The sequence below is a fragment of the Microcaecilia unicolor genome, chromosome 7 (assembly GCF_901765095.1).
Source record: "Microcaecilia unicolor chromosome 7, aMicUni1.1, whole genome shotgun sequence".
Taxonomy (NCBI): Eukaryota; Metazoa; Chordata; class Amphibia; order Gymnophiona; family Siphonopidae; genus Microcaecilia; species Microcaecilia unicolor.
The window spans coordinates 199,991,812-200,016,908 of NC_044037.1; the positions used below are offsets into that span (position 1 = coordinate 199,991,812).

Below are 25,097 nucleotides of genomic sequence, written 5' to 3' on the forward strand. Positions count from 1 at the left end.
GAATTTGAAGATACTGTGAGTTGATTTATAAAATGCACAGCCTACACAAAGATTCTCAGTGACTCATAGGTCAGCTCTGCCAAGTTAACTAATTAAAAATGATACCCTTGCACACATTTAATTGCTTTAAAATAAAAATCTAATGAGGCTGATATACAAAGAGTGGATATACCAATTTTCAAAGGATGCAAGAGCCTCATTTTAGGCATGTTGACTAAGGCTGGATCTAGGGCCTAAAATGTGTGGATAGTGATAGGTATGGTTTAGGGCAGGGAAACATATTTGAAGCTTAGCAGTGATTTTCAGCACTGAACATCTAAATTAGAATATTACAGCTAGGAAAATAAATTGGAGGCCTAAAGGTGATTTTTCAGCTGAAAATATATGCTCCTAAATTTGACTGAAAATAAAGTTCTCAAATTTTGGTTTTCAGGTTTTTTGCGTATTGGCTTCTGAGCACCGAAGTTTAGGGTTTTAAGGTGCCCTTTTGCCAAACTTAGGGCCTCTTTTATCAAGCTGCGCTAGCGGCTTCTGATTCATTAATGGCAATAAACCCCTTTCACTTTCAATGGGCTCCATCGGTTTTGCCACACTGGAACCGCTAGCACGGCTTGATAAAAGAGGCTCTTAGCTTGCGCTAACAGCTAAGAAGGCCCCGTAGGTATGAAATGGGCTTCTTAGCAATTAGTGTAAGCTAATTATGTTAGTTTGTGCGAAGCTTTAGTAAATGGGCCCCTAAGTTAGGTGTCTATTTTCAGCCAAATGTGGAATCTTAAATGTTTAGCTGAAAATTCACTTACATTTAGATCCTAAAACTGGAGCCTAAATTTAGGTCTCTAGGGAAGTATCTAGTGCTGAAAATCAGAACTAAGTGCCTAACGTTTTTCCCAGTGCAACCTGTGTTTTAGGCTCCTAGGTGCTGAAATTTAACTGAGCCCTAGTCAGTTTTCAAAGGAACCAGTTCAGGGGCCCTTTTACAAAATGGTGGTAAGCCCAATCTGGGCTTACTGCTTGCTAAAAAGGAAGTACTGGCGGGCTACCGCAGCAGCCTGGCAGTAGTTCCCACTCCTAGCACACTGTCATATGTGTGTACCTGTCGGTAATTGGGCAGTGCCACATGCTTCCTGGTTACTGCCAAGATAGCGCAGGAGCCCTTACCACCACCTCAATGGGTGGCGGTAAGGACTCCCCCCGCCCCCAAAATGGCCATTTCCTGAAGAAGAGAAAGACTCACCTTTTACCAGCTGTGGTAAAAGGAGGCCTCGGCGCGTGTTAGCACAGGCCCCTTTTTGCCACAGCTTAGTAAAAGGGGCCCTTAGGTTTCTAACTCCCAAAGTTAGGCCCCTAACCCCTTTGAAAACTTAGCCTAGTTATTGTTTCATTAGCTGACGTCTGATGCTTGATGATGTCAGCTCCTGAAAGAATTAACTTACACTTTGAACTTTGTTGCATTAACTTTTTTGTTTTTAACCAAAGCAAGCACTATAATATCAGGTCTGGCAGCATTAATATAGTATTCTTTGCTACACAAAGAATGGTCAGCTCTGGTCCTTGAGATAATACATACAGATCTGTTTCTGGATAACTAAAACATTTGAATTAGCATGAACCATACACCAAATAAATACAGATGTTATCTGATATAACTATTCTTGGTGGGTCTCCTGCAAACTAGAACCATTTGCCATTTACAAGGAACTAAGTTGAAGAGTCTCTACCTAACTGTGATTCATTTTGTAAAATACAAGAAATAAATGACTAAAGTGTTACTAATGACTGCATAGGTTATGGATTATTTGCTTGAGCTGCACTGCCTTATTTTGCATTTATTTATTTTTGTTTTAGAGTAATTGTGGTTTATTTTGTGCAGTGGGAAAGGGGATGGGACTTGCTAAACCGCCTTTGTAGTTAGAATCAAAGCGGTTTACATATTATATATACAGGCACTTATTTTGTACCTGGGGCAATGGAGGGTTAAGTGACTTGCCTACCAGCGTAACAAGGAACTGCAGTGGGAATTCAACCCAGTTCACCAGGATCAAAGCCTGCTGCACTAACCATTAGGCTACTCCTCCACTCCACATAATGGCATTATGAGGGCAGTTCTAGAACTGTGTACCTACAATGACGTGAAAAAGTTTAAATCCCCTCTCCAATTTCCCCAATTATAACATTTATGTCACTCTGATTGGTTTCTGATTTTTAAACAAAATGTAATATTAGACAAAGGAAACCTGAGTAAGCAAATAAAACATTTAAGGAAAAAGTAACTGCCCCCTTAATTATTCAACCAACTGACCAAATTTAATTGATCATTAGATTCAGCTGATTGAACACAGCCAGGCTTGACTGCAGCCATCCCTGTTGAATCTCAACCTCAATCTATATATGGAACTTTACCATGAGAGTGAAATAGTCACCACAAAGTTTTAACAAAAATGCTAGGCCACAATCAAAGGAAATTCTGAAGCATATCAGTCTGGAAAGGATTACAAAGCCCTGTCTAAAGCTCTGGTACTCCACCAAATCATACTGAGAGCCATTGTCTCCAAATAGAATAGTGGCAGATCTTCCCAGAAGTGACCACCCTCCCAAAATTACTCCAAGGGCACAACAACAACTCATCCAGGAAGTCACAAAACATCCCAGAAGAACATCCAGAGAACGTCAAGCTCTGTAGCCTTAGCTAAGGTCAGTGTTCATGACTGCACAATAAGAAAGAGACTGGGCAAAAATTAGAATTCATGGGAGAGTAGCAAGGCAGAAACTGCTGCTTCCAGAGTAACATCAGTGCTCATCTCACATTTGCAAAAGCACATCTGGGAAAGATAAGTCAAAAGTGGAACTCTTTGGACAATGCAGGTCCCATTATGTCTGGTGTAAAGCAAAGATAACAATCCATAGTAAGAACATCATGCCAACAGTCAAAATAGTGGTGATGGTGTGGGGATACTTCGCTGCCTCAGGACCTGGAAAATTTGCCATTAGTGAAGGAATTGTGAATTTTGCAATGTACCAGAAAATTCTTAAGGAGAATGTCCGATTATCTGTCCTGAGCTAAAGCATCATTGGGTCATGCAGTAAGACAATGATACAGAACACAAAATCACTTATATATCTGAATGGCTGAGGGAGAAACAAAATTAAAGTTTTGGATTGGCAAGGTCAAAGTCCTGACTTGATTCCAATAAAGATGGTGTGGCTGGACCTGAAACGAGCAGTTCATGCATGAAAAACAATGAATGTATCTGAATTAAAGCAGTTTGCAAAGAAGAGTGAGCTAAGATTCTTCAAATTAAAAGAAGCGTTTGGTTACAACTATTTCTTCGACCAATTCATACGTTTAGAGGCAGTTACTTCTTCACATGAGTGATATGGGTACTGGATAACTTTTGTTCCTTAAATAAATGAAGTAATAATTTAAAACCTATGTTATGTGTTTTCATAGGTCCCTTTGAATATTATTACTTTTTGTTTAAAGATCAGACCTGTCAATGTGACATAAATGCAATAATAGGGGAAATCAGGAGGGAGGGGGGAGATTGAAACTTTTTCATATCAGTGAATATATAGGTGCATAGAAGGTACCTGATGGGAGCCTTCTCTATAAAGAAAAATGCACCTACATTCCTTTTATAGCAGTGGTTTCCAAACTTGGTCCTGGAGGCACCCCAGCCAGTCAGTTTCATGAGAGAGATTTGCATGCATTGCCTCCATTTTATAAAAGAGGGTGTGGCCATGGAAAGGGAATGGGTAGGTCAGGGGCATTCCCAGAAATTAGGCATGATATTGTAGAATAGGGTCATTTACATACCCAACTGCCATTGGTTGCGCGCCAGCATTTACATAGCAGGCGTAAGTTCTGTGACCAAAGTTAGACACGAGATCCGTGCTAAGATAATATTCTGCACCCTTTCCAGAATACTGTCTTAGTTTGGGTCTTCCCAGCACCTAACGTTGGGTGACAACTGAATTATAAGTGTAAATGTGCTCCCCACCACTCTGCCCATGTGTACACCCATCTGTCAATGATAACGTGTAATTACAGAATAGTATATATGCATATCTAGAAAATACGTGCATATATGCACACATGTGCACTTACATGTTGGTATTTTAATTGTGTAATGGGTGTTGGGTGATTAAATGCTTGCACCTGTTTTATTACCCCCTATTGTGTTGCTGTTATTCTATTTGCTAGCATTGTCTTTTTGAATTTATATTTGTTAATTTTAAAATAATAAATCTAATTTCTTTTATAGAATGCAAATGTAACCAGCTATATACCCCACATATGTGTTTAGGTGCAAGCATTTATGCCAATCATAGAGCCGGTGCGAATGCTTGCACCAAGATTGGGGTATTCTATAAGTTACATGCATAACCATGTGCCCTGTCCATACTTTGCCCATATATACACACCCTGAGCCTGATTATTATCATTTATGCACTTGTGTTCATATCTACTATAATAAAACTCACCCTCAACGTTCTGAGGACACTGACGTCAGTGAAGCCAAGCCACTGACAACAGTTCCTTCAGGTTCGAAGGTTCGTGGTGGTGAAGCCACCAGGCCCCGCCCTCACGTCAAACATCATGACATCGAGAGCGGAGCAAACGTTGAGGGTGAGTTTTATTATAGTAGATAAGATGCACCGATGCAACAAGCAGCAGCAGCTGTCTGCCACCATTTGCTAGGAAGTTCACGTTTACCTGCTGCTTCACATACCTGGGCTGAAACACCCCAAACCTGCCCGCACCGCAGCAAACCGACCACTGGCACTCTGAGGCACCCGAGCTCTCCCGCTGCCACTCACAAACACCGCAAACCCCCAAGCCCGCCCACACCACGACCACCGGCACTCTGAGGCACTGCCACTCACAAACACCGCGAAACCGCCCCCAGCCAACGAAACGAAACCGCCGTTGGCTGATCGCTCAAACTTGCAGCGCAGAAATATCCAAAGCCCGCACCAAAGCAAAGCAACCACTGGCACTCTGAGACACACGAGACGTCCCGCTGCCACTCACAAAAGCGAACCCGCCCACAGCCAAGGAAACAGAAAACCCGCTATCTTGCTGTGCACACAGGAGAAAAAAAAACAACAACAGGTAACAGGAAAGTCTTCCCCCTCACTCCTATGGACTGACCCTTCCCCCGCACCACGCTCCAAGTTTAAAAAAAACCCCACTTCCACTTTCTGACACACAGACACGACCAGACAGAAACACATACAAGGGCAGCTACACTACCACTCAGACTTGCAAAAACCAAATCCACCCCCCCCCCACCCCTTCACTGTCACACACAGACACAATTTCACTATAACAGAGACACACTCACACACCTGCACCCACCTCACCCCCACACCACCCACTTCCCCCCCTTTCCCCACCAAAAAACAACAACAAAAAAAACACACACACACATTTATTGACATTAACACTTCCACATTCCCAGCCTGAACGATGGTGTGAGGGAGCCTGCCTGACCGTGGGAGTGGGAGGGAGGGAGGGAGGGAACCAACCTGAACAAGGGAGGGAGGAAGTAAGGAAGGGGGCCCACGACCATGACAGGCGGAGGTAGGGGAGGCCACGACCCTGAAGCTGGGAGGGGGGAGCGGAGGAAAAACTGGAGGGGGACGGGAAAGGGGGAAGGAAGACAGGGGGGAGGGGGAAGGAGGCCGGGAGATGGAGGGGGGCCCCTGCCACACACTCTCAGTCTTTCTCACACACACACTCTCATTCTCACACACACACACAGAGTCACACACACACACACTCGCACATTCACTCTGTCTCTCTCTCTCACACCATCTCTCTCTCACACACTCTCACAGTCAATGTCTTTCTCTCTGTCATTCTCACACACTGTCTCTCACACACTCTGTCTCACACTGTATCACATTCACTATGTGTCACACAATCACTCACACACTCTCTTGGTCTCATACACTCAGTCTCACAGAGAGTCTGTGTCTCACACACACTCTCGCACACACTGTATCTGTGTGAAACACACTGTCTCACATACGCACTTGCACACACTCTCATTCTCACACACACACACTCTCTCTCACAGACACTCGCACCCAGACTCACTCTCTCACACACACACACACTCGCACATTCACTCTCTCTCTGTCACACACAGTCACTCTCTCAAACATACACACTCCGTGGAAAACCTTGCTAGCGCCCGTTTCATTTGTGTCAGAAACGGGCCTTTTTTACTAGTACATATATAAATGACTAGAATTCCAGGATTTACATGCATACTTGCTGCCTAAATCTACATGGCTTCTTACATAATTACTCTGTGAGTCTTTATTCAGAGGAATTTACTTTCTTCTACTGTTTATCCCTTCTTTAACTCAGTTCCATCTTTGCAGCAGCCCAGACCTCTCTGCAGAATCCTGTAAATCATAGGCCCCCAAGTCTGACCACTAGGTGTCACCATTATGCAATGGCTGGGATACCCTTCCTGTGAAGGACTGTGAATGCTGCCTCTTAATGAATCCCTCATCCAGCCTGGACAATGGGAGACCTGACTCAGAAATCAAACCCATGTCTTCTGCAAGGCACTGAGCTACTGAAGTGGCACCATTTTTTGGTTCTGAAGTCATTGCTGACTGCTCTAGCAATTGATTTCAGGTTTCTCAGGCATGCTTTTCTCATCTTTCCCTAGTGAAATATTTGAGCAACTGAAGTATGTGGTTCACCTAAATGTAAATTGTAAGCCACTTTGAATAGAAACTTGTTTTTGGATAAGAGTGGGATACAAAAATGCATGCATGCATAAATAAAAATAAAATATTGCTCTGAAACAAACTGGTTTTGTTTTGCAGAGACCAGGTTCTGAGCTACAATCTGGGCAGAAGGCTGCCAGCTGACCATGTGAGTGGATATCTCCAGTTCAAAGTGGAGTTTGCATCATCCATCCATGAAGGTAATATTAGAAGTGTTAAAGTAGAAAGACCAGTGCCCAGCAATATTATCTGTGTTGTAAAGGGACACCATTAGCTCCACTCCATACCCGAAGGGAAGGGAAATGGGACTTGATATACTACCTTTCTGAGGTTTTTGCAACTACATTCAAAACGGTTTACATATATTCAGGTACTTATTTTGTACCAGGGGCAATGGAGGGTTAAGTGACTTGCACAGTCACAAGGAGCTGCAGTGGGAATTGAACTCAGTTCCCCAGGATCAAAGTCCACTGCACTAACCACTAGGCTCCACCTCCGCACCAGCCTCTTACCCTTCAGCTGGTCTTTTCTCCATTTCTTCAGGCATCAGTACCATTATCCCTATATGAATGGACACATATTTTGGAAGGTATAATGCCAAATTATGAAACTCAGTACTTCAACGCTGTCAACAGAATCTGGTTTTCAGGTTATCCACAATGAATATTCATACAGTGTATTTGAATGCCAAGGACAGTGGCGTACCAAGGAGGGGGCGGTCCGCCCCGGGTGTCAGTGGGTGTGCGGGTGATCCGCTTTGCTCCCGCTGCTCCCACTTTACCTTTAAAAAAATGTTTTTGAAGCGTCGTAGCGTCGTTGCAGGCAGCGCCTTGCGTCTGCCCTGCTTGTTGTGAAAGAAGTAAATCTCTTCTTCGTCGTCGTCGGGCCTCACTATGTCCCGCCCTCGCGGAAATTACCTCAGAGGAGGGCGGGACATAATGAGGCCCGACAACGACGAAGCGAAGAGATTTACTTCTTTCACAACAAGCAGGGCAGACGCAAGGCGCTGCCTGCAATGACGCTTCAAAAACATTTTTTTAAAGGTAGGGTGGGAGCAGGAGAGTCGGGTCGGGGTGGGCTCCTCAGATGGGAGAGGGGTATTGTGGGGGTTCTCACATGGGGAGGGGAGGGGGTTTTCATATGGGAGAAGGGGACTGGAGTGGGGAGGGGGCTCTCACATGGGGAGGGGAGGGGGTTTTCATATGGGAGAAGGGGACTGGGGTGGGGAGGGGGTTTTCATATGGGAGAAGGGGACTGGGGTTCTCAGATGGGAGAGGGGTGTTGTGGAGGTTCTCACATAGGGGAAGGGGTTTTTATATGGGAAAAGGGGACTGGGTGGGGAGGGGGTTCTCAGATGGGAGAGGGGTGTTGTGGGGGTTCTTAGATGGGGAGGGGGGTTTCAGATGGGAGAAGGGGACTGGCGTGGGGAGGGGTTTCCAGATGGGAGAAGGGGACTGGGGTGGGGAGGGGGGTTCTCAGATGGGAGAGGAGAGGGGTGTTCTGGGGATTCTCAAATGGGAGAAGGACTGGACTGGGGTGGGGTAGGGGTTCTCAGATGGGAGAAGGGGACTGGGGTGGGGGTTCTCAAATGGGAGAAGGGGGCTAGAACTGGGGTCTGAGAAGGGGTCATGACGGAAAATGGGGCATGCCTGGGTCAGGTGGGAGAATGGGTCGGGCTGAAAAGGGGGGCAAGGCATGTGGATGAAGGGGGCTGAAACTGGGGGCTGAAAGGCAGGTAGGTGGGATAAGGGGGCTAATACTGGGACTGGGGGCTGAAAGGCGGCAGGGGCTGAAATTGTGGGGACTGGGGGCTGAAAAGGAGACAGGGAGAAGTGGCTGGGGCTGAAGCTCAGGACTGGTGAGAGAAAAGGGCTGGGGGTTGAAACTGGGGGATAAAAAGAGGACAGGGAGAAGTGGCTGGGGGCTAAAGCTCGGGACTGGTGGGAGAAAAGGACTGGGGCTGAAACTGGGGACTGGTGGGATAGTGGGGCTGGAACTGGGGGCTGAAAAAAAGAGGCAGAGAGAGGGGACAGATCCTGGATGGAAGGGGGAGGAGAGGGAGGGCAGACCCTGGATGGATGGGAGAGGGAGGGCAAATGATGGATTGAAGGGGCAGAGAGAAAGGGCAGAGAGTGGATGGAAGGGATAGAAAGGGCAGACAGTGAATGGAAGGAGAAGAGAGAGAGGGCAGACGGGCAGATGGTGGATGGAAGGGGCAGAGATAGAGGGCAGATGTAGATGAAAGGGGCAGGGAGAGAGGGCAGACACTGGATGGCAGAGAGAGAACAAAGACAGATGCTTGATGGAAGGAAGACAGTGAAAAGAAGATGAGGAAAGCAGAAACCAGAGACAACAAACTGTAAATAAAATATATATTGTAAAGTGGATCCTCTTTCCTCCTGGGCTGCAGCTCTTCCAAGAAAAAAAAACTCAAACAAAAAAAACACACTCCTGTATGACTCCCCTTTGTCTCAAAAAACAAATATAAGGAAGCTTTTTATTGAATAGGAGGAACGTCCCTCCTTCTCCCAATTGCTTCTCCAAAACAACAAACACTGCTACACCGTGCAGGCTTCAACCGCTGCTTTCTCTCCCGGTCCCCTGGAGAGTAGCAGAAAAAAAAAAAAACACCCAGCGCAATTCAGCCCTGGTTTCCAAAACACAGTTCAATTTTTAGCCAAGCTTCAAAACCATAGCTCAGTCCGGCTAGGCTTTCAAAACACAAGTCAATCTTAGCCAGGCTTTCAAAACACAGTTCAGTTCTAGCCAAGCCTTCCAAAACACAGCTCAGTTTAGCCAGGCTTTCAAAACACAGTTCAATTTTTAGCCAAGCTTCAAAAACATAGCTCAGTCCAGCTAGGCTTTCAAAACACAGTTCAATTTTAGCCAGGCTTTCAAAAACACAGTTCAGTTCTAGCCAAGCTTTCAAAAACACAGCTCCGTTTAGCCAGGCTTTCAAAACACACAATAATGGCTTTGCGCGGGCTCAAAACCTAGGGTCCCACCCTCTTGGTCAGTCATATTCCTACCTGACCTCCTCCCGCTTGACCCGGCTTGGCCCCGCTACTTCCTTGGCTTTCGCTGAGCCAGAGCTGAAAAGTCCATCGGCTCTTCCAGGGTGTTCTCCGGTTTAGTCAACTCCATAGGGCAAGGTTCACTCTCTCCCTCTCTCTCCTCAGGAGCCCAATCCATATTCTCCTCGCCCCGCCCTTCTCCCAGCTGCTCACCCTTTCTTTCATTAAAGCTCTTTGGTGGCTCTTCTTTCTCTACCCACCTGTTCCACCACCTCTTCCACCAGGTTGGAGAATCAGCCTTATTCCTTCCCCTGCGGCCCTCCTCTGGAGACTCCTGGGAATGCACATAGTTTCTCTTATCCCCGGTCTCCCTTGGGGCATGCTGGGAGTTGTAGTTCCTTATTTCTAGTTTTTTTCTGGGGAATGCCTGCCTATACCGGGGGTATTCTGGCCTAACCCAGGGTTCCTTTGGGGCCTTTCCTACATACTCTTTACAATATATATATATATTTTTTGCTTTAGGATAAAGTAGTATTGTAGCTGTGTTAATGTTTATAATAGAACATGTAAACAAGGTAATCTTTTTATTGGACTAATTTTAATACATTTTGGCTGACTTTCGGAGAACAAAACCCCCTTCCTCAGGTCCGGATAGGATATTGTAACAGCTCTATACTGTATTGACCTGAGGAAGGATGTTTTGGCCTCTGAAAGCTAAATGTATTAGTCCAATAAAATGGTATTATTTTATTTTCTATATTTGTTTTATTTCTATTTGTTAATTGGTAAAGTGGTGATTGGTACTTGTTAGTTTTTTCAAATTTACATCTGCTGTCTTTATATTTTGCACAGTACTAGGGGACATTTTCTGTTTCTGTGGTGTTGCATTGTATGCAGAGTCTGGCATCTTGGGGGTTCAGTTTAATTTTTGTCTAAATAGAAAGGTTATTATTGCTTATTCTATAGTGGATTAGGGTGTATCTGTGTTTGTGAAAAAGACATGGCTTTCGGTTGGCATTGACTGTGTAAGATGGACGATCTGTGTTATTCTGCCTGGTTTCGTTTTACAGTAGGTGAATTGATGTTCTAGTGCTCACTGTAGTGTTTAAGATGCTTTCCTTTTCCTTGTGTGACTTGTAGAAATTACTGCTTATGGTATGCTAGAATTGCTCTATAGGTCCCGAGTGTTTTGTATTCTCGGCATGCCTAGTACTAGATTTTGGAGGGGGGGGGGTGTTAAAAAATGACCGGCCCCGGGTGTCAACTACCCTAGGTACGCCACTGGCCAAGGATTCTAGGTTTTGATAAGTTTGAAACCAGACTTTTTTTTAGATTTTCCTGAGATACTGTGGTATCAAATCTGATATTTTCCCCATGGATTTTGGGAGAATCTGTTGAATTTTTTCCATCTTAAAAGACGTCTTTAAATTTTCCTAGGTCCCCCTTGATGGTCCCAATTCAAATGGCCAGGAAGTATCTAATGGAGACTCTGGGAATGCCGGAGAATTCCTTGCCTCCCATAACTAGAGCTTATTATATACAAACAGATGTGAAATTATCTGAAAATCAACAAACACAAGAAGCAATGAATCTTACGGCATTCCTTGAGTCTTCATTGGAGGTTATAACTCAAAGAACTACACTTTTGGTGACATTTGCGTTGGAATTAGATAGAGATGCAGTCCTTAAACTTTCCGTTAGACACTTGGATTCTATGTTTTTGGGATCAAAGGTTAGGGTGTTTCCTGATTTGGTTAGAGATACTCAACAAAGGCGTAAAAAGTTTCTATCTTTACTTCTTAGAGTAATAGCAATAGGTGCAGACTTTATTTTGAGATATCCATGTATATGTAGAATAAAATTTCAATGTAGGCAATATCAATTTTTTGACCCGAAACAGTTGGAGGAATTTCTGTTAAGCAGAGAGGAGGTAAATGTAGAAGTCTAGTCTCACATGTAACACTGTATGGCAACTTGAGGCAGCCGCTCGAGATGTAACTTGCTCTTTTGATTTAATTTGTTTGTGATTATGCTTATAGTTAAGTATTTTTAATTCTTCTAATATTCTTGGACCATTACCTTAAATTTGTGATCGATAGTAGAATACACTTGTGGAATTGTTAGAATTTTGTATTTGGATTACTAATTCGTGTATTATCATTCATAAGGATTTATTATGATTGTTAAAAAGTATAAATAAAGAATTTAAAAAAAAAGACGTCTTTGGGCTCTGTTTACTTAGGTGCACTAGCGTTTTTAGCGTGCGCTAATTTTTAGTGTGTTCTAAAAATGCTAGCATGCCTATAGCACAGCTTAGTAAACAGGGCCCTAACTTGTAACTGAGTTGTGTTCAGAACAGATTGCTTGAGACTTCAGAGGGAGATCCAAGATGGCCGCTTAGAGAGCTGTTGTACCAGATGTGCTCAACTTACTCTTTCAGAACGCTGCGAGAGGGCTTTGATTCCCTATCACTGTGGGGGAAAGGAGAGGGAAAACTCGGGTTAATCCCTCAACTCCGAGTGGAACCCACCTTCTACAGCAGCCCACGCTTGAGCAATTTGGTGTGGTCTCTGGCTCGAGTCAAACATCTTCCCCTGCTATCGGAGCCGCAACTAATGAGCTGGCCGACAGTGTAGACGGGGTTTCTTTCAGCCCTGTCATGCACACGGCTCCCCCGCAACCAAGAGGGTTGGAAGCTGGAGAAAGTGCTGTGTCACAGCTTCCCACAGAGGAGCTGAGAGAGCATGGAGGGAGCCTCTCTTCAGCAGTGTTAACATCAAGGGCGTGGAAGAGCAGACTCTAAGTACACTGAGGCAAATTGCTAATGCCCCCCCTCTTGCTTTTCAAGCGGAATGTGTTAAAAAACCTGCCCTGGTGACATTAGAGTCACTTTGGGATCAAACTGCTGCTTGCATTCCTCTTTACAACAACAAACAATAAAGAACTCAGCTGAAATAAAGTTGTTATCTCAAGTTGCCCTCCAGCAAGCACAGACAACTAATCAACATACTTCTAAAATAGAACAATTGGGAGAGAAAATGCAATCTTTGGAAGTTATCAGTCAAACCTCAATTAGGGATAAAAATTATATGTTACGACGTTTAGAATATCTTGAAAATAAATCAAGAAAACTTAATTTGAGATTCACGAACTTTCCAAGATCTCCCTTAATTTCCCCGATTGATATGGTGAAAAAATATCTGATTGAGGTATTAGGAATGCCAAGTGATTCCTTACCTCCTATTGTTCGGGTACAATATCTACAAAATAAATCAAATTCAGAGACTCTCCAACCGAACAGAGGAGAAGCGATGAACTTGACATCATTTCTTGAATCATCTTTGGAAGTAATTTCTCAGAGGTTGACTGCTTTGGTTGTTTTTGCTTTAGAAATGGACCGCGACGCAGTCTTAAGACTTTCATTTAGACATTTAGAATCTACTTTTTTTGGATCTAAAATAAGAATATTCCCTGATATGGCTAGAGAGACCCAAAAAAGACGTAGTGCTTTTTTAGCACTACGTCAGAGGACTCTGGCACTTGGAGCAAATTATATGTTAAAATTTCCTTGTATATGCAGAGTATCATATTAAGCCAAATCATTTCAGTTTTTTGATCCTAAACAGTTAGAGGAGTTTTTAGTTTCAAAAGAGGATGTGAATGTAGTAGTAGGATTACCAGACCATACTGTATGATATGCTTAGGGAAGGTTTACTTGGTAACAACAACCCCACTGTAAAAAACTTTCTCCTTTTTTTTTCCTGTTCTCTTCTTGGATCCTATTACTTTATATTTCTGGTCGAAAGTAGAGTGTAAACATTTCAATTGTAATAGATATTAGAGATATTGTAAATTTTCTCATATTGTAATCTTCTCTTGTGAGTTGTTAAATTTGGATGAAAATTATAAATAAAACTAGGAAAAAATGCCCGTTTCTGAGCAGAATGAAACGGGCGCTAGCAAGGGGCCCCCTCCCTCCGTCCCTCGAAGCTACTTGCCTTGTTCGCCCTCCCTCCGTCCCTCGAAGCTACTTGCTGCCTTGTTCGCTGTGGGCCGTTTCGGCCCTCGAGTGTCAATAGCTCCGCCCTCGACGTCATGACGTTTTGACGCATCATGACGTTTTGACGCGAGGGCGGTGCAGACACTCCAGGGCACACCGGATATCTCGGGCGCCTCAACTTCCGTGGAGGCTTCAGAACGTTGGGGTTGCCTTTTATATAAATATAGAAGATATATATAAAAAAAAGAACAGATTGCTTCATGCATCCTGCTTTTCTCCCACTATTCTAAAAGCTTATAGTGTTGACTGTTTTCAGCTGTTATGTTATGCTATGTTATGATGCCAAAATGAACTGGGCCTAGATGCAGGTAGGAGACAATTCTGTAAAATAAGCACCAACATTTACATGCCCATTATGGACTAAGTTCTATAAATGGCACCTAAAAAATCAGCGCAATTCTATAAATGGCACTTAAAGTTAGTTGCCTTCTTATAGACTAGCTCTTAGCGCCAGGAACCGCAACTAAATTATGCACAACCATTTACACCAACGAAACCTTGGTGTAAATTCCCTTGCCTAAATTAGGCATGGATCCTCGTTATTGTTTAACAATGCACACAAATTGTGGGAATGCCCCTGATCCCTCCCATGGCTGAGCCCCCTCTTTGGACTCATGCCTAAATGTATACATATAAATTTTAATTAAATCCAATTACCACCAATAATTGCTTGTTAAGCCAATTGTCATTGATTAGCTCATTATTCAATTAAATTTGGCACACACCCAAATTTGTGTGTGCAATTTTTAGCGACTTTTATAAAATCTGGGGGTATGTGCATAAATGTTTAGAATATAGGCACTTACATACATACTTGGCAAAATTCTACCTAAGTGCTATTCTGCAAATACCTATTTAAATTACATAGCAAGGGGGGGGGGGTGTACACATAGTGGGGTCCCACTTATACATGTAACTTACAGAATACTGTAAGTTATGGGCATATCTCTGACACTTAGGCACAATCGCTTACAGCGGCTGTAGGGCTGGTGTGAGTCTTTGTGCTTACCTTTTAAACACCTAAATACCCAGTTACACTGGTATTCTATAAAGGAAAATAGGTGCCTTCATTTCTTTATTAGAAACCTTGCAATAGAATTGCCCTTTAAATGGGTAAGTGCTGTGTGCATAAGAACTATAGTGATTGAAAGGTAGTCAAAAGAAAACTGTTTCCTGGCAGCTTTAAAGAATGTTTATATTTATGTTTATGAGATTAACTGTTATTGTAAAATTTAAGCTGTATCTATAGTTAGTTAAATACAAGAGTGAAAAGATTTATAACTATGATACTAGTAGCATTCATTCTCAGTACGCAGGAATTTTAGAACAAATAGATTGTATATGTTTATCAGTTTTCTTTCCTTATTTTTACACAGATGCTTCTCCAGAGACAGTTGGCACATTGCTTGAAGCCAACAATATAAATGGGGATCTTGGAAGCCCCTCAGATGATGAAGACATGCCAATGGGACATCATGAGACAACATCAGTCTGTACAAATGGCCCAGTCCCTGGAGAGCCTGCCGGAAATGGCACTTCAGAGAACTCCTTAAGATTTAGCAGTGCTTTAGAAACAGACCCTGATGAGGCATCCTTCAGTGTTTCAAGAACATCACCAACTAGAGATCGCCAGGATTCCCTAAATGACTACCTGGATGCAATTGAAAATAGTTCTAATCCCAAAGATGAGACATCTGCTGCTACCAGTTGTTCATTGGGTGCATCACCAAAGCTACGGAGTAGCTTCCCTACGGATACCAGGCTTAATGCCATGCTTCATATTGACTCTGATGAGGAGGACCATGAATTCTGTCAGGATCTTGCCTTTCAGTCTTCCTTATTAGATGGAGCAGGTCTCATGATGCTTAATGGTGCTACAAGTGGAGTTGAAGAGGATACATTAAACTGCCCATCAGATTCCATAACGCAAGGCAAAAGTTGTGTACGGAATAGTGAAACAATGGCATTAGAAATACCATCACAGACCTCAAATGTCCCTCCAGGAAGCCTTCAAGGGCTTCTCATTAACCTCCCTTTGCTAGGGACAGTTGGAGAAGAAGATGAAAGTAATCAAGAGACTCGCCTTGATGAGGAGCAGACCATCAGTGACTTGTGTGGCTGCCAGGAGGCAGATCAGACTGCCTATGAAGTAGCAGCTGAAGATGCTGACCAGACCACCAACTGTGACAACAGGAGAGGTGTTCTGGAAACTGAATCCATTGGTCAAGGATCTGAACCTTCTCAGGTGTCCTCAGAAAATGAGCAGAGTGATCCCACACGCACGGAAAGTGTGAGTGAGGCCAGTACTCGACCAGAAGGGGAGAGTGATGCTGAAGGGGCTGATAGCTCCTGCAATGGCAGTGCCACTACTCGCCTCTCTTCAGCTGAGACGCGCTTTTCTTCTTTTGAAAGCTCACGATTTTCTGAGACACATGCATTTTCCTCAAAGGATGAGGAAGATGATGCCTGTGCTGTAGACCTGGGGAATGGGGCTGTGGCAGCTGCTATTGCAGAGGTACAGCTTTCCATGTACACACCTGGCTCTCTGCCCGCGGTGAATGTTGTCACCAGAAACGAAGAAGAACAGCAGAATAAGGCAGCAGAAGAATTACCTGAAGGGAATGAGGACCATGACATCTGGCAGCGGAGGGGCTTGCAGGCTTCAGCAGCTGCAGCAGCAGCAGCTGCAGCAGCAGCAGCAGTAAGGAGCTTATCTCAAGAGGATGAAAGTGGAGCTGCACAAGCATCTTCTGGGGAAATAAATGGAGCAACATCTCAAGAAGAAGGATCTAGTTCAGGTAATAGTATTGATGTACAATGGAATTTAGAAAAGACAACTGTAAGATGAGATTTTCAGCATGATCAGTGGTTTACCTTAAGAAACAAAGGTCGCTACTTATAAATTGGTGGTCTACAACCCTTCATGTATGTTTGTCTTGTATGTAAAATATTCAGAATGTTCATCCCTTGTGGCCCATGACTGAAGACTAGCTTTTAGTTTACAGTATTTGCAGGTTATTGCAAACTCAGCCAGTAGTACCAAACAGAGTTTGACAGTATCCTAACAAGTATGATAATATGCTCTTATGATAAACATTCAGTCATTAATTCAAATGTGCATGTTTGGTCCAAGATCCACGCTACATACAGTATGTTTCTGTAATGGTTTTTCAAGCATTTATTTCTTTGCTTTTGGTGCCCCCTACCTGCAAAATGCAGTTTCTGCACCCCCAGATCTAGTGGTCATAGCAGTGTACTTACATGTTAAGGAGTTACAGACAAATTTTGTTTAACTGGTCTGTTGTGGGGTTGCTTTCATTGGACATTGTATATCCCAGTTCACTGTTCAGTGTTTACACAAGAGAGCCACTGATTCTCCCTATAATTCTTCTCCCACTTAAATAGTGGGACTGAATCTGTCACTCAATTCTATGTCTGTACATACCTACCAACGAAATTGAGACCTACTCTGCCACAAACCACCTTTTGGGCGAGATTTAGCAATAAAAGTCCCACACTAACTGCTTAGTGCAGTATGTGGTGAGTTATGGGCAGAGGTAAGGTGTGGACAGTGCTTATAGTTGGGACATGGTAATCAGGTACATTTCCAGTGGCAGCAGTAAACATGGCTGCTGTAAAAATAAATAAATACATTACTGAATCCCCTTTAGTAGCATCTTGACCCTTTTAATCCTCTTCCCTATCATCTCCACTCCCTCTGATCCCCTTCCCAAATAGTATCAACCTCATCCCCTCAATCCCCATTACAAGCAGTATAAGGTTCATCCTACCTCAGATCCTCTTTCCAAGCAGTATCAATATCACCCCTTAATCCTCCAAGTATAACATCATGGAAACGGGACAGGAGTGATGCCCAGAAGCTCCTAGCACCTTGCCTTCCGGTTTCAAACCACACGCAACAAGCCCCCATTTTGAACCCAGAAGGCAATAGGTCAAGAGCGTCTGAAGATTGCTCCTACCCCCATCACTATACCACCATAGAAATTCCTACTAAGTGGTACGGGGAGGGGTTTCGGGGGGGGTGGGGGGGTGGAGAGGTTCAGATGATGATTGTACTGCTTTGGTGGATGGTGATTCTGCTTGAGGGGATTGGGGAGGACAATGCTTATTAGGAGGGGTGGGAAGTGGGGGGGGGGGAGTAATATTCGGATTTGGGGTCAGTAAACGATTGGGTTGTGGTAAATGCTTCAGCAGGTAGTGCCAGTTCACTTAACGTGCTATTTACCAATGTATCTACTGTGTCAGGCCTGTGTGGTAACTGCAGAGCAGATGCTAGCCACACACCTGAAGTTACCACACAGGCTTTGCACTTACTGCACTTGAGTAAAAAGGTCTTATAATTTTGAAAATACAAAAATATGCTTGTTATTATGTTCTGCTACCTAACTGTACCTCAAACCTGCCTCTTTTACTTGGAGATAGAAGTATCTTTGAGCCTACTTCTACCTGGGCAATTTTCAGACAACCTATTTACCTGAATAGATAGACTTACAAAGGTAAATGACTCTTGAAAGTTGTTCTCCATATAAAATAGTGTATATTTATTGCATTTCTCAAGGGGAGGATCTACCTTTCATTTTGCATCTTCAAAGCAAGTCTTGGACCCCAACCCCCTGCCCCCCCCCCCAGTTGGATATTTTAGCATGATTTTTTTTTTAATTTCATATATATTACTTGCTGTATTTGTAGAGCACCTTAAAACCACCCTGGAGGGATCTGGCACATTCTATAACCCATTTAAAGATAAATAAATCTTACAGGTTGCATGTTATATAAAAAATTTCTGTACCTTTATTCTAGGTTCTCAAGCAAATGGTCACCAGCCCTTGAGGTCACTGCCTTCAGTCCGGCATGATGTTAGCAGATACCAGAGAGTAGATGAGGCTCTCCCACCAAGTAATGAATTATTTAATCTTAATGTAGCTCTTCAGCATTTGTACTGCTCCAGGAGTGCTAGAAGCCTAGTGCACTGCATTCTGTAGAGAGAACGACACCTAGTGCACTGGATTTGGGTTAGCTACAATGGTCGTAGCATGTTATGCCAATAGTGTTTCCTGATCCCTGTATGAAATTGATGAACAGCTGGAGAGGGATTTCTTATCTGGAATAATGATACTGTAGAAGAGGCAGAAAAGGATAGCTGCTGATACTGTGATGTGAGCAGACATTTGCTAAATGTAGCCGGTGCTGTGATACTGTGTAAAGGTAAATAGAAAACTCCATGGCATATCTGGGGCTGATATTCAGACCGCGGGAGTTAGCTAAACCTGGATATTCAGTGCCAGTCCATTTCCAGTGACTGGCGTTGAATATCCGGTTTATTTTTGGCTGGTTTGAACATAGCCAGCTAAGTCAATATTCAGACTTAGCCAGTTATGTTCATACTGGCCCAAAATATCCCATGAATTCACGTGGCCAAATATAGCCGCTAAAGTGGGGTTGAAATTCAGCAGATAACCAGTTATATTCCCGGATATAACCGGCTATCCACTAACTGGCAATATTCAGCGGGAGACAGCCATCTTATCCCCTGCTGAATGTCACTGGATAGTTGGTTATGAGGTATTTAACCAGCTGGGTGCCAATCCTGGCCAGTTTAATGTTTTTGAATATCGGGGGGTCTTTAGGAACATGATCCTTTGAGGAGCTGGACCAATTTTTCAACTTGGGGGGGTCTTTTACTATGGCGCGCTAGTGTTTTTAGTGGGTGCTAAAAATAGCCATGCGGTAAACACTAGAGACGCCGATGTATTCCTATGGGCATCTCTAGTGTTTAGCATGTGCCCATTTTTAACGTGCACTAAAAACACATGCCTTAGTAAAAGACCCCCTTAGAGAGGAATAATTTTATAAGCAAAGTGGGTTCGTAGAACAGCATTTTATATGCTAAAAGAGGCAGTTATATAATTTCCCTGGTGTATACATTCATAAAATAGGTACTAAGAAGACATAACACTTACTTTTAGATGATATATGATAAGCATTTCTGGGGTTGGAGTAGGGGCAGGATCAGCTGTATCTGTGTATATCGTATAGCACAGTGCTTCTCAACCCAGTCCTTGGGGCACACTCAGCCAGTCAGGTTTCAGGATACCCACAATGGGCAAGATTCTACAAATGGTGCCTGAAACATTCTACACAGTAAAAAAAAAAATACACCTAGGTGTATTCTCTAAAGTATGCCTAAAATTTATAGAACACTGTATATAGAATACACCGAGTGCCTCTCCACATGACTAAATTTGGTCACGTCCATTTAGGCCACATTTTACTTGGTGTTAACACCGGCATGCAGATTTGGGCACAGAGGTATTCTATAACAGCGCACGTAAATTATGAAACGTCCATAACCATGCCCCTTTTGGCTGCGCGTATTAGAATTTAGGCGCTCTGCATTTCAGAATACACTTAGCAAGTTGTGCATGTAATTTCTAAATATTGCCAGTTAGTGCTCATTATTACTTGTTAAATGCTGTTATGCTGATTAGCTTGTTAAGCCAATTAAGAGCCCGGGAGAATGAATATGCAAGAGAGAGAGTTACTTGCTCTGCCTCCTTGGTATGCAAATCTATCTCAAGACTGAAGAATTTTGGTGTCGGCAGGATGGATGAGGCTTAATAATTAGGGGGTCTCCTTAGGAGACAAATCACCAGCCATTCACATTTTGTGTCCTGGACATATTCTTTCAGGTCTGACTTAGCCAGGACACAAAATGTGAATGGCTGGCGGTTTGTCTCCTGAGGAAGCAAGCTGTGAAACAGAGGCGCTCAGTTGAGCAAACTGATGTGAATCATTTCAAAATTGAGATGTGTCCTTGATTTTTACGTTTCCAAATGTGGGAGATATATAGGAATATTATGCCATAAAATAAGAATTGAAAGAAAAAAATAAGAAAATTAAGAAAAAATAATTATAAAATAAAATTCACTGAATGGAGGTTTTTATGACTGATGAGGAAGTTTGCACGGCAGTTCTGGTTGAAGAATTACAACGATAAGCCGAGTATCTGAAGTCTTTTCCTTCATTCAAAGAGAGAAGTAAGATCGGATATACTTGCTGCAGTTTATGATTAAAGGTTTCTCATAAGCAAGATAATTGCCATATAGTTAATACAATATTACATTGATATACTAATAAAAGATTTGTGGAGCAATGTTAAAAATTTTTATTATAGTTACTCATAATTATATAATGAATATGCATGAGTGAGATTTGCCTTTAATGGAGGTAGTAGGCATGCAAATCTCTCTCATGCAAAGTTATTAGGGATATCCTGAAAACCTGACTAGCTGGTGATCCCCCGGGACAGGTTTGAGAACCACTAGTATAAGATACAATTATCACTGGGAATCACACTTATTTCCCAGCCTAACTCAATGTATGTGCAAGAAGATGCGTCTGTGCCATGCTAATCCAATGTCTGTTGATTTGCCTTTTCTAATGTTTGAAATGGTATAAGATGCTGCAATGAAACTGCATTACTTCACTATTAACACTGCTGTTGGGTATATAGAAGACTGATGGTCATGCTGAAAAGATGCTGATTTACTTCATCAGTTCATCTCAAGTTGCACCCAAAAAACAATTTGAATTTCTGCGTTTGAGCCACCATCTTTAAACATAAAAGCCAAACGTGTTAGTTTTACAGTACAAAAAAGGGAGATCATGGGTCATCACTAGAGCTGCACATAGGATAAAGTTGTTATCCTGAATACAGAGTTAGAAAGCAAATCAAGTATGTCTTATTTCATTCTTTAAAAATGTGCTTGAGAAAAGCTTTGTGGGCAAAATCATTTACTTTTTCTGCAATTTCATGCCACATTCTATGACTACTACTATTACTTATCATTTCTATAGTGCATCTAGACATATGCAGGTACTTCCTCTGTCCCTAGTGTGCTCACAATCTAAGTTTTGTAGCTGGGGTAATGGAGAAGTGACTTGGAAATGCTATATGGATAAAATAGAAACAAACTGGAGAAATGTATTTGTTCAATCTGGTATAAGGGCAAATGTGGGATAAGATAGAGCAGATGTTGGTGCTTAGTTATACTCACATGGTCAAATAAGGAAAAGAAGTGTACATATTGGCAAAATATGTGCTAAATTGGGTCACCAGAGGTAGAGAGCAGGAAGTGATAGTCACAGTTAATCCTGTCACAATTGTTTTTACCCAGACTGGGAGGCACGGATTGACAGCCATGGCAGGATCTTCTACGTGGACCACATTAATAGAACCACAACTTGGCAGCGCCCCACAGCTCCTCCTGCTCCACAAATTCTCCAACGGTCAAATTCAATACAGCAGATGGAACAGCTGAACCGGCGGTGAGAACTTGTGTTACTGATCTTAATAATACCATGTCTTGATAATAATAGCACTTCTGTAATTAATATATATGGTTAAAGTGGTTAAGAAGAGCTATGTTCTGTGTCAGGATGTTTTTCCTTTAAGGTCTTGCTAAACTTCCCTTTCCAGATCAGGCATCCTTCTGTAAAAGAGAATTTACAGACCAGGCAGGTCTCTTCCAGGTGGAAGTGTGGTTAAAAATAAGGCTTGAGGATGGGGGGCACTGACAACCTTAGCTCTGTCCCTGTATTTCTGGTGCCAACAGAAGATGCTATGAGTGCTGAAGCTGGCAGTGTTCCTGTATTTCCCTGTGCCCATTGCTTACTTCTAACCCTTTTCTTCCCCTCCACTAATTGCTCATATTCCCTATCACCAACAACTTCCATTGCTCGCTTTCCCACCCATATAGTCCCCATTGTTTACTCTCTCTCCCACCCCTCAGTAACTCACTTTCTGATGCTACTGTGGATTCCTGCCTAGCTGTGCATGGTTGTCAGTCACTTTGAGCCACTTACTGCCAGTACACCTGTGTTCCTAGGCAATCACTGGGACACAGTATGGAATTATGAGTACTGCACAGCTCGGGCTTCCAAAGAGCCACATGGAGCTGAGAGTCAGCAGCACAGTACTGCCACGTGTTGTGTCTAGTTCCTCCTCCTTCCCTCCTTAAAATAGCCAGAGTAGATAAGAGTTGGGATTTGGACCATGACCCACTATTGGACTGTGAGCCCAAGTTTGTAAAACACTGTTCTGTGGCATTGCATCAAGAATGAAACTGGCAGACAAGGTGAGCCTAATGGTCCTTATACTGTATCCGTCATGTTCTTTATTTCTGTATTTCTGGATCTGGCAGTAGCATAGACAACCACAAGGAAGAGAACATCTGGATTTCTGTTGTCTGTTAGTCTCTTCCTCATAGCCTGGATATTCTGACCTGTTTGTCCCAGAGGGTCAGTGGTTCCTGATTTCTCTAGTTCCAGACTAAAGATATAGAAAATTGAAGGGAGATAAAGACCTTATGGCCTGTCCATGCTATCTACTTTCTCTTCTTCTCCCTTAGAGATCCTGTGTACTTTTTCTTGAATTCAGATACAGTATTTGTCTCCACCACCTCCACCAGGAGGCCGTTCCATGAAGAAATGTCACCTTTCACCTTGTATTCTGTATTTAAGCTGATACAAATGCACTAGACTTGTTCTCATCTAGCCTAACAGTAATAGATGAGGAACTGTTTTTAAACTAAATGATGGGTTTGTTAACTCAGTGTGCCCCAAGGTTATTATAAATTATGTGATGGGTAAGGCAAAGGAACTTAAAAAGGAGATGGCTAAATTGGAGAGGGAGATTAAGCAGTTGGAGAGTACTTGTCTATCTAATTATAGGGCAAACGTTTAAACCTTCAGGAAAAAAAATATGCTTACAATTCCTTACTTAGCAAAGAAGCAGGTCAGACTTTTTTATGCAAAAGAACAATAAGGCTGGTCACTTGTTGGCACAGTATCAGAAGGGGCAGAAGTGTAGTGTGATAATGTGAGCGAGGGTTGAGGATAGGCCTCCAAATAACACAGCCATCTAAGGTTAGGGAAATAAGGTAAATGCTTTATTCACTAAGCCTGAGGCCTGTTGCTTCACAGGTCCAGGAACAGAAGGTAAAGTCTCTTTAATTCAGAGGGAAAAGTCTTGATCAGGGCTTGTGGCTGACAAGGCCCAAACACAGTCCATGGCCTTTGACCACCATGCCTAAACACAGTATGTAAAGTTCTTTTCCACTGTCTCTGGGTCAGCCAGGCCTCAGAACCAGGTTCACAAATATCCCCCCAAAAAGGTTGACTTATCTCAGCCAGGTTATAGTAGCTAGATGTATGTAGTGAAGGCATATGCTTGGAGATCACTTTTTCCATTTCAGGCCTCTTAAATCCCATTCTGGTCCTTTCTTTTTATAGTTCCTGGTTTCTATCCTTTCAACTCGACCCCTCCTTCTCTGGACGATTTGGGGCAGTGTTCTATATACCCCCTCACAGGTAGATAGAGGGTTCCTATGATTGGTGCTCCCTAAATGATCCACAGTGTTAAGGACTCTGCTATTCTTCACAGTTTCCGACTTCTTATCAGTCATTATATTCTTCAGAGGTGAATTTTTCTGAGCCAGAGTTTGATAATTTTGTGCTGGAATGCTGTGTTTCTCACTAGGAAGTATCAAGAAATTGCTGCAGTTAAGAGATGGAACTTTTCAGTATTTAGAAAGATGTGGTCTCTATTAGATTTGTTTTATCATTAGGTTGATATATAAAGAGGATTGATTTTTGGCCTTTGTTAAAAGGGACTATTTATTGTGTTTGTTAGACCTGAGGCTTTTGGGGGATTTTACCACATTATATTGTATTTGTATCTGAGGTTTTTTTTTTGGCTGCAATTCAGAATACAACATTGTAGGAGATCGATGTTGGAGTCGGGCTGGTAGGTATGTTGAAAGTAATTGTATAAACCATTCACACACACAGAATGCTATTTTATGCTTGTAAATGGGCTCTTGTAAATTTAGACCATGCCCAAAAGTACATGCAGTGCAAGGTAGTGTGTATTTGTGTAGTAGGTGTACTCATAGGAGGAATTTGAACACAGCATTGATGGAGTTGCAATTTACTCATGTATAAAATACGAACATGCCCATCTATTGTATGCACATATATTTACAACTGCTCTTAATGTTGGATCAATGAGGATGTGATTAATGAACACCAAAAATGCTGGAACAAGTTTCCTAGAAGGTGTATGTTGTCAATGAAATCTGAAGATCCACATTTATCACATGGAGTTGTGTTATGAACATTTATAAGAAAGAGAAGAGAAAATGCCACTGACTAACTTGGGAGAAATGTTTAAGTTTAGTGTTTGAGATATT

The 25,097-nt window shown here is 42.7% G+C and overlaps 1 protein-coding gene across 3 annotated transcripts in view; it reads left to right on the forward strand.

Moving 5' to 3' along the window:
• The window catches only part of HECW2 (HECT, C2 and WW domain containing E3 ubiquitin protein ligase 2), a 535,594-nt gene that overhangs the window by 389,635 nt on the left and 120,862 nt on the right, over positions 1-25,097 (forward strand). For all 3 annotated transcript variants that reach the window (XM_030209455.1, XM_030209456.1, XM_030209457.1), the window contains 4 exons: positions 6,850-6,950; positions 15,201-16,622; positions 18,646-18,741; positions 22,023-22,173. In XM_030209455.1, coding sequence (XP_030065315.1) covers positions 6,850-6,950; positions 15,201-16,622; positions 18,646-18,741; positions 22,023-22,173 — 1,770 coding nt within the window. The remainder of the gene's footprint in view (positions 1-6,849; positions 6,951-15,200; positions 16,623-18,645; positions 18,742-22,022; positions 22,174-25,097) is intronic.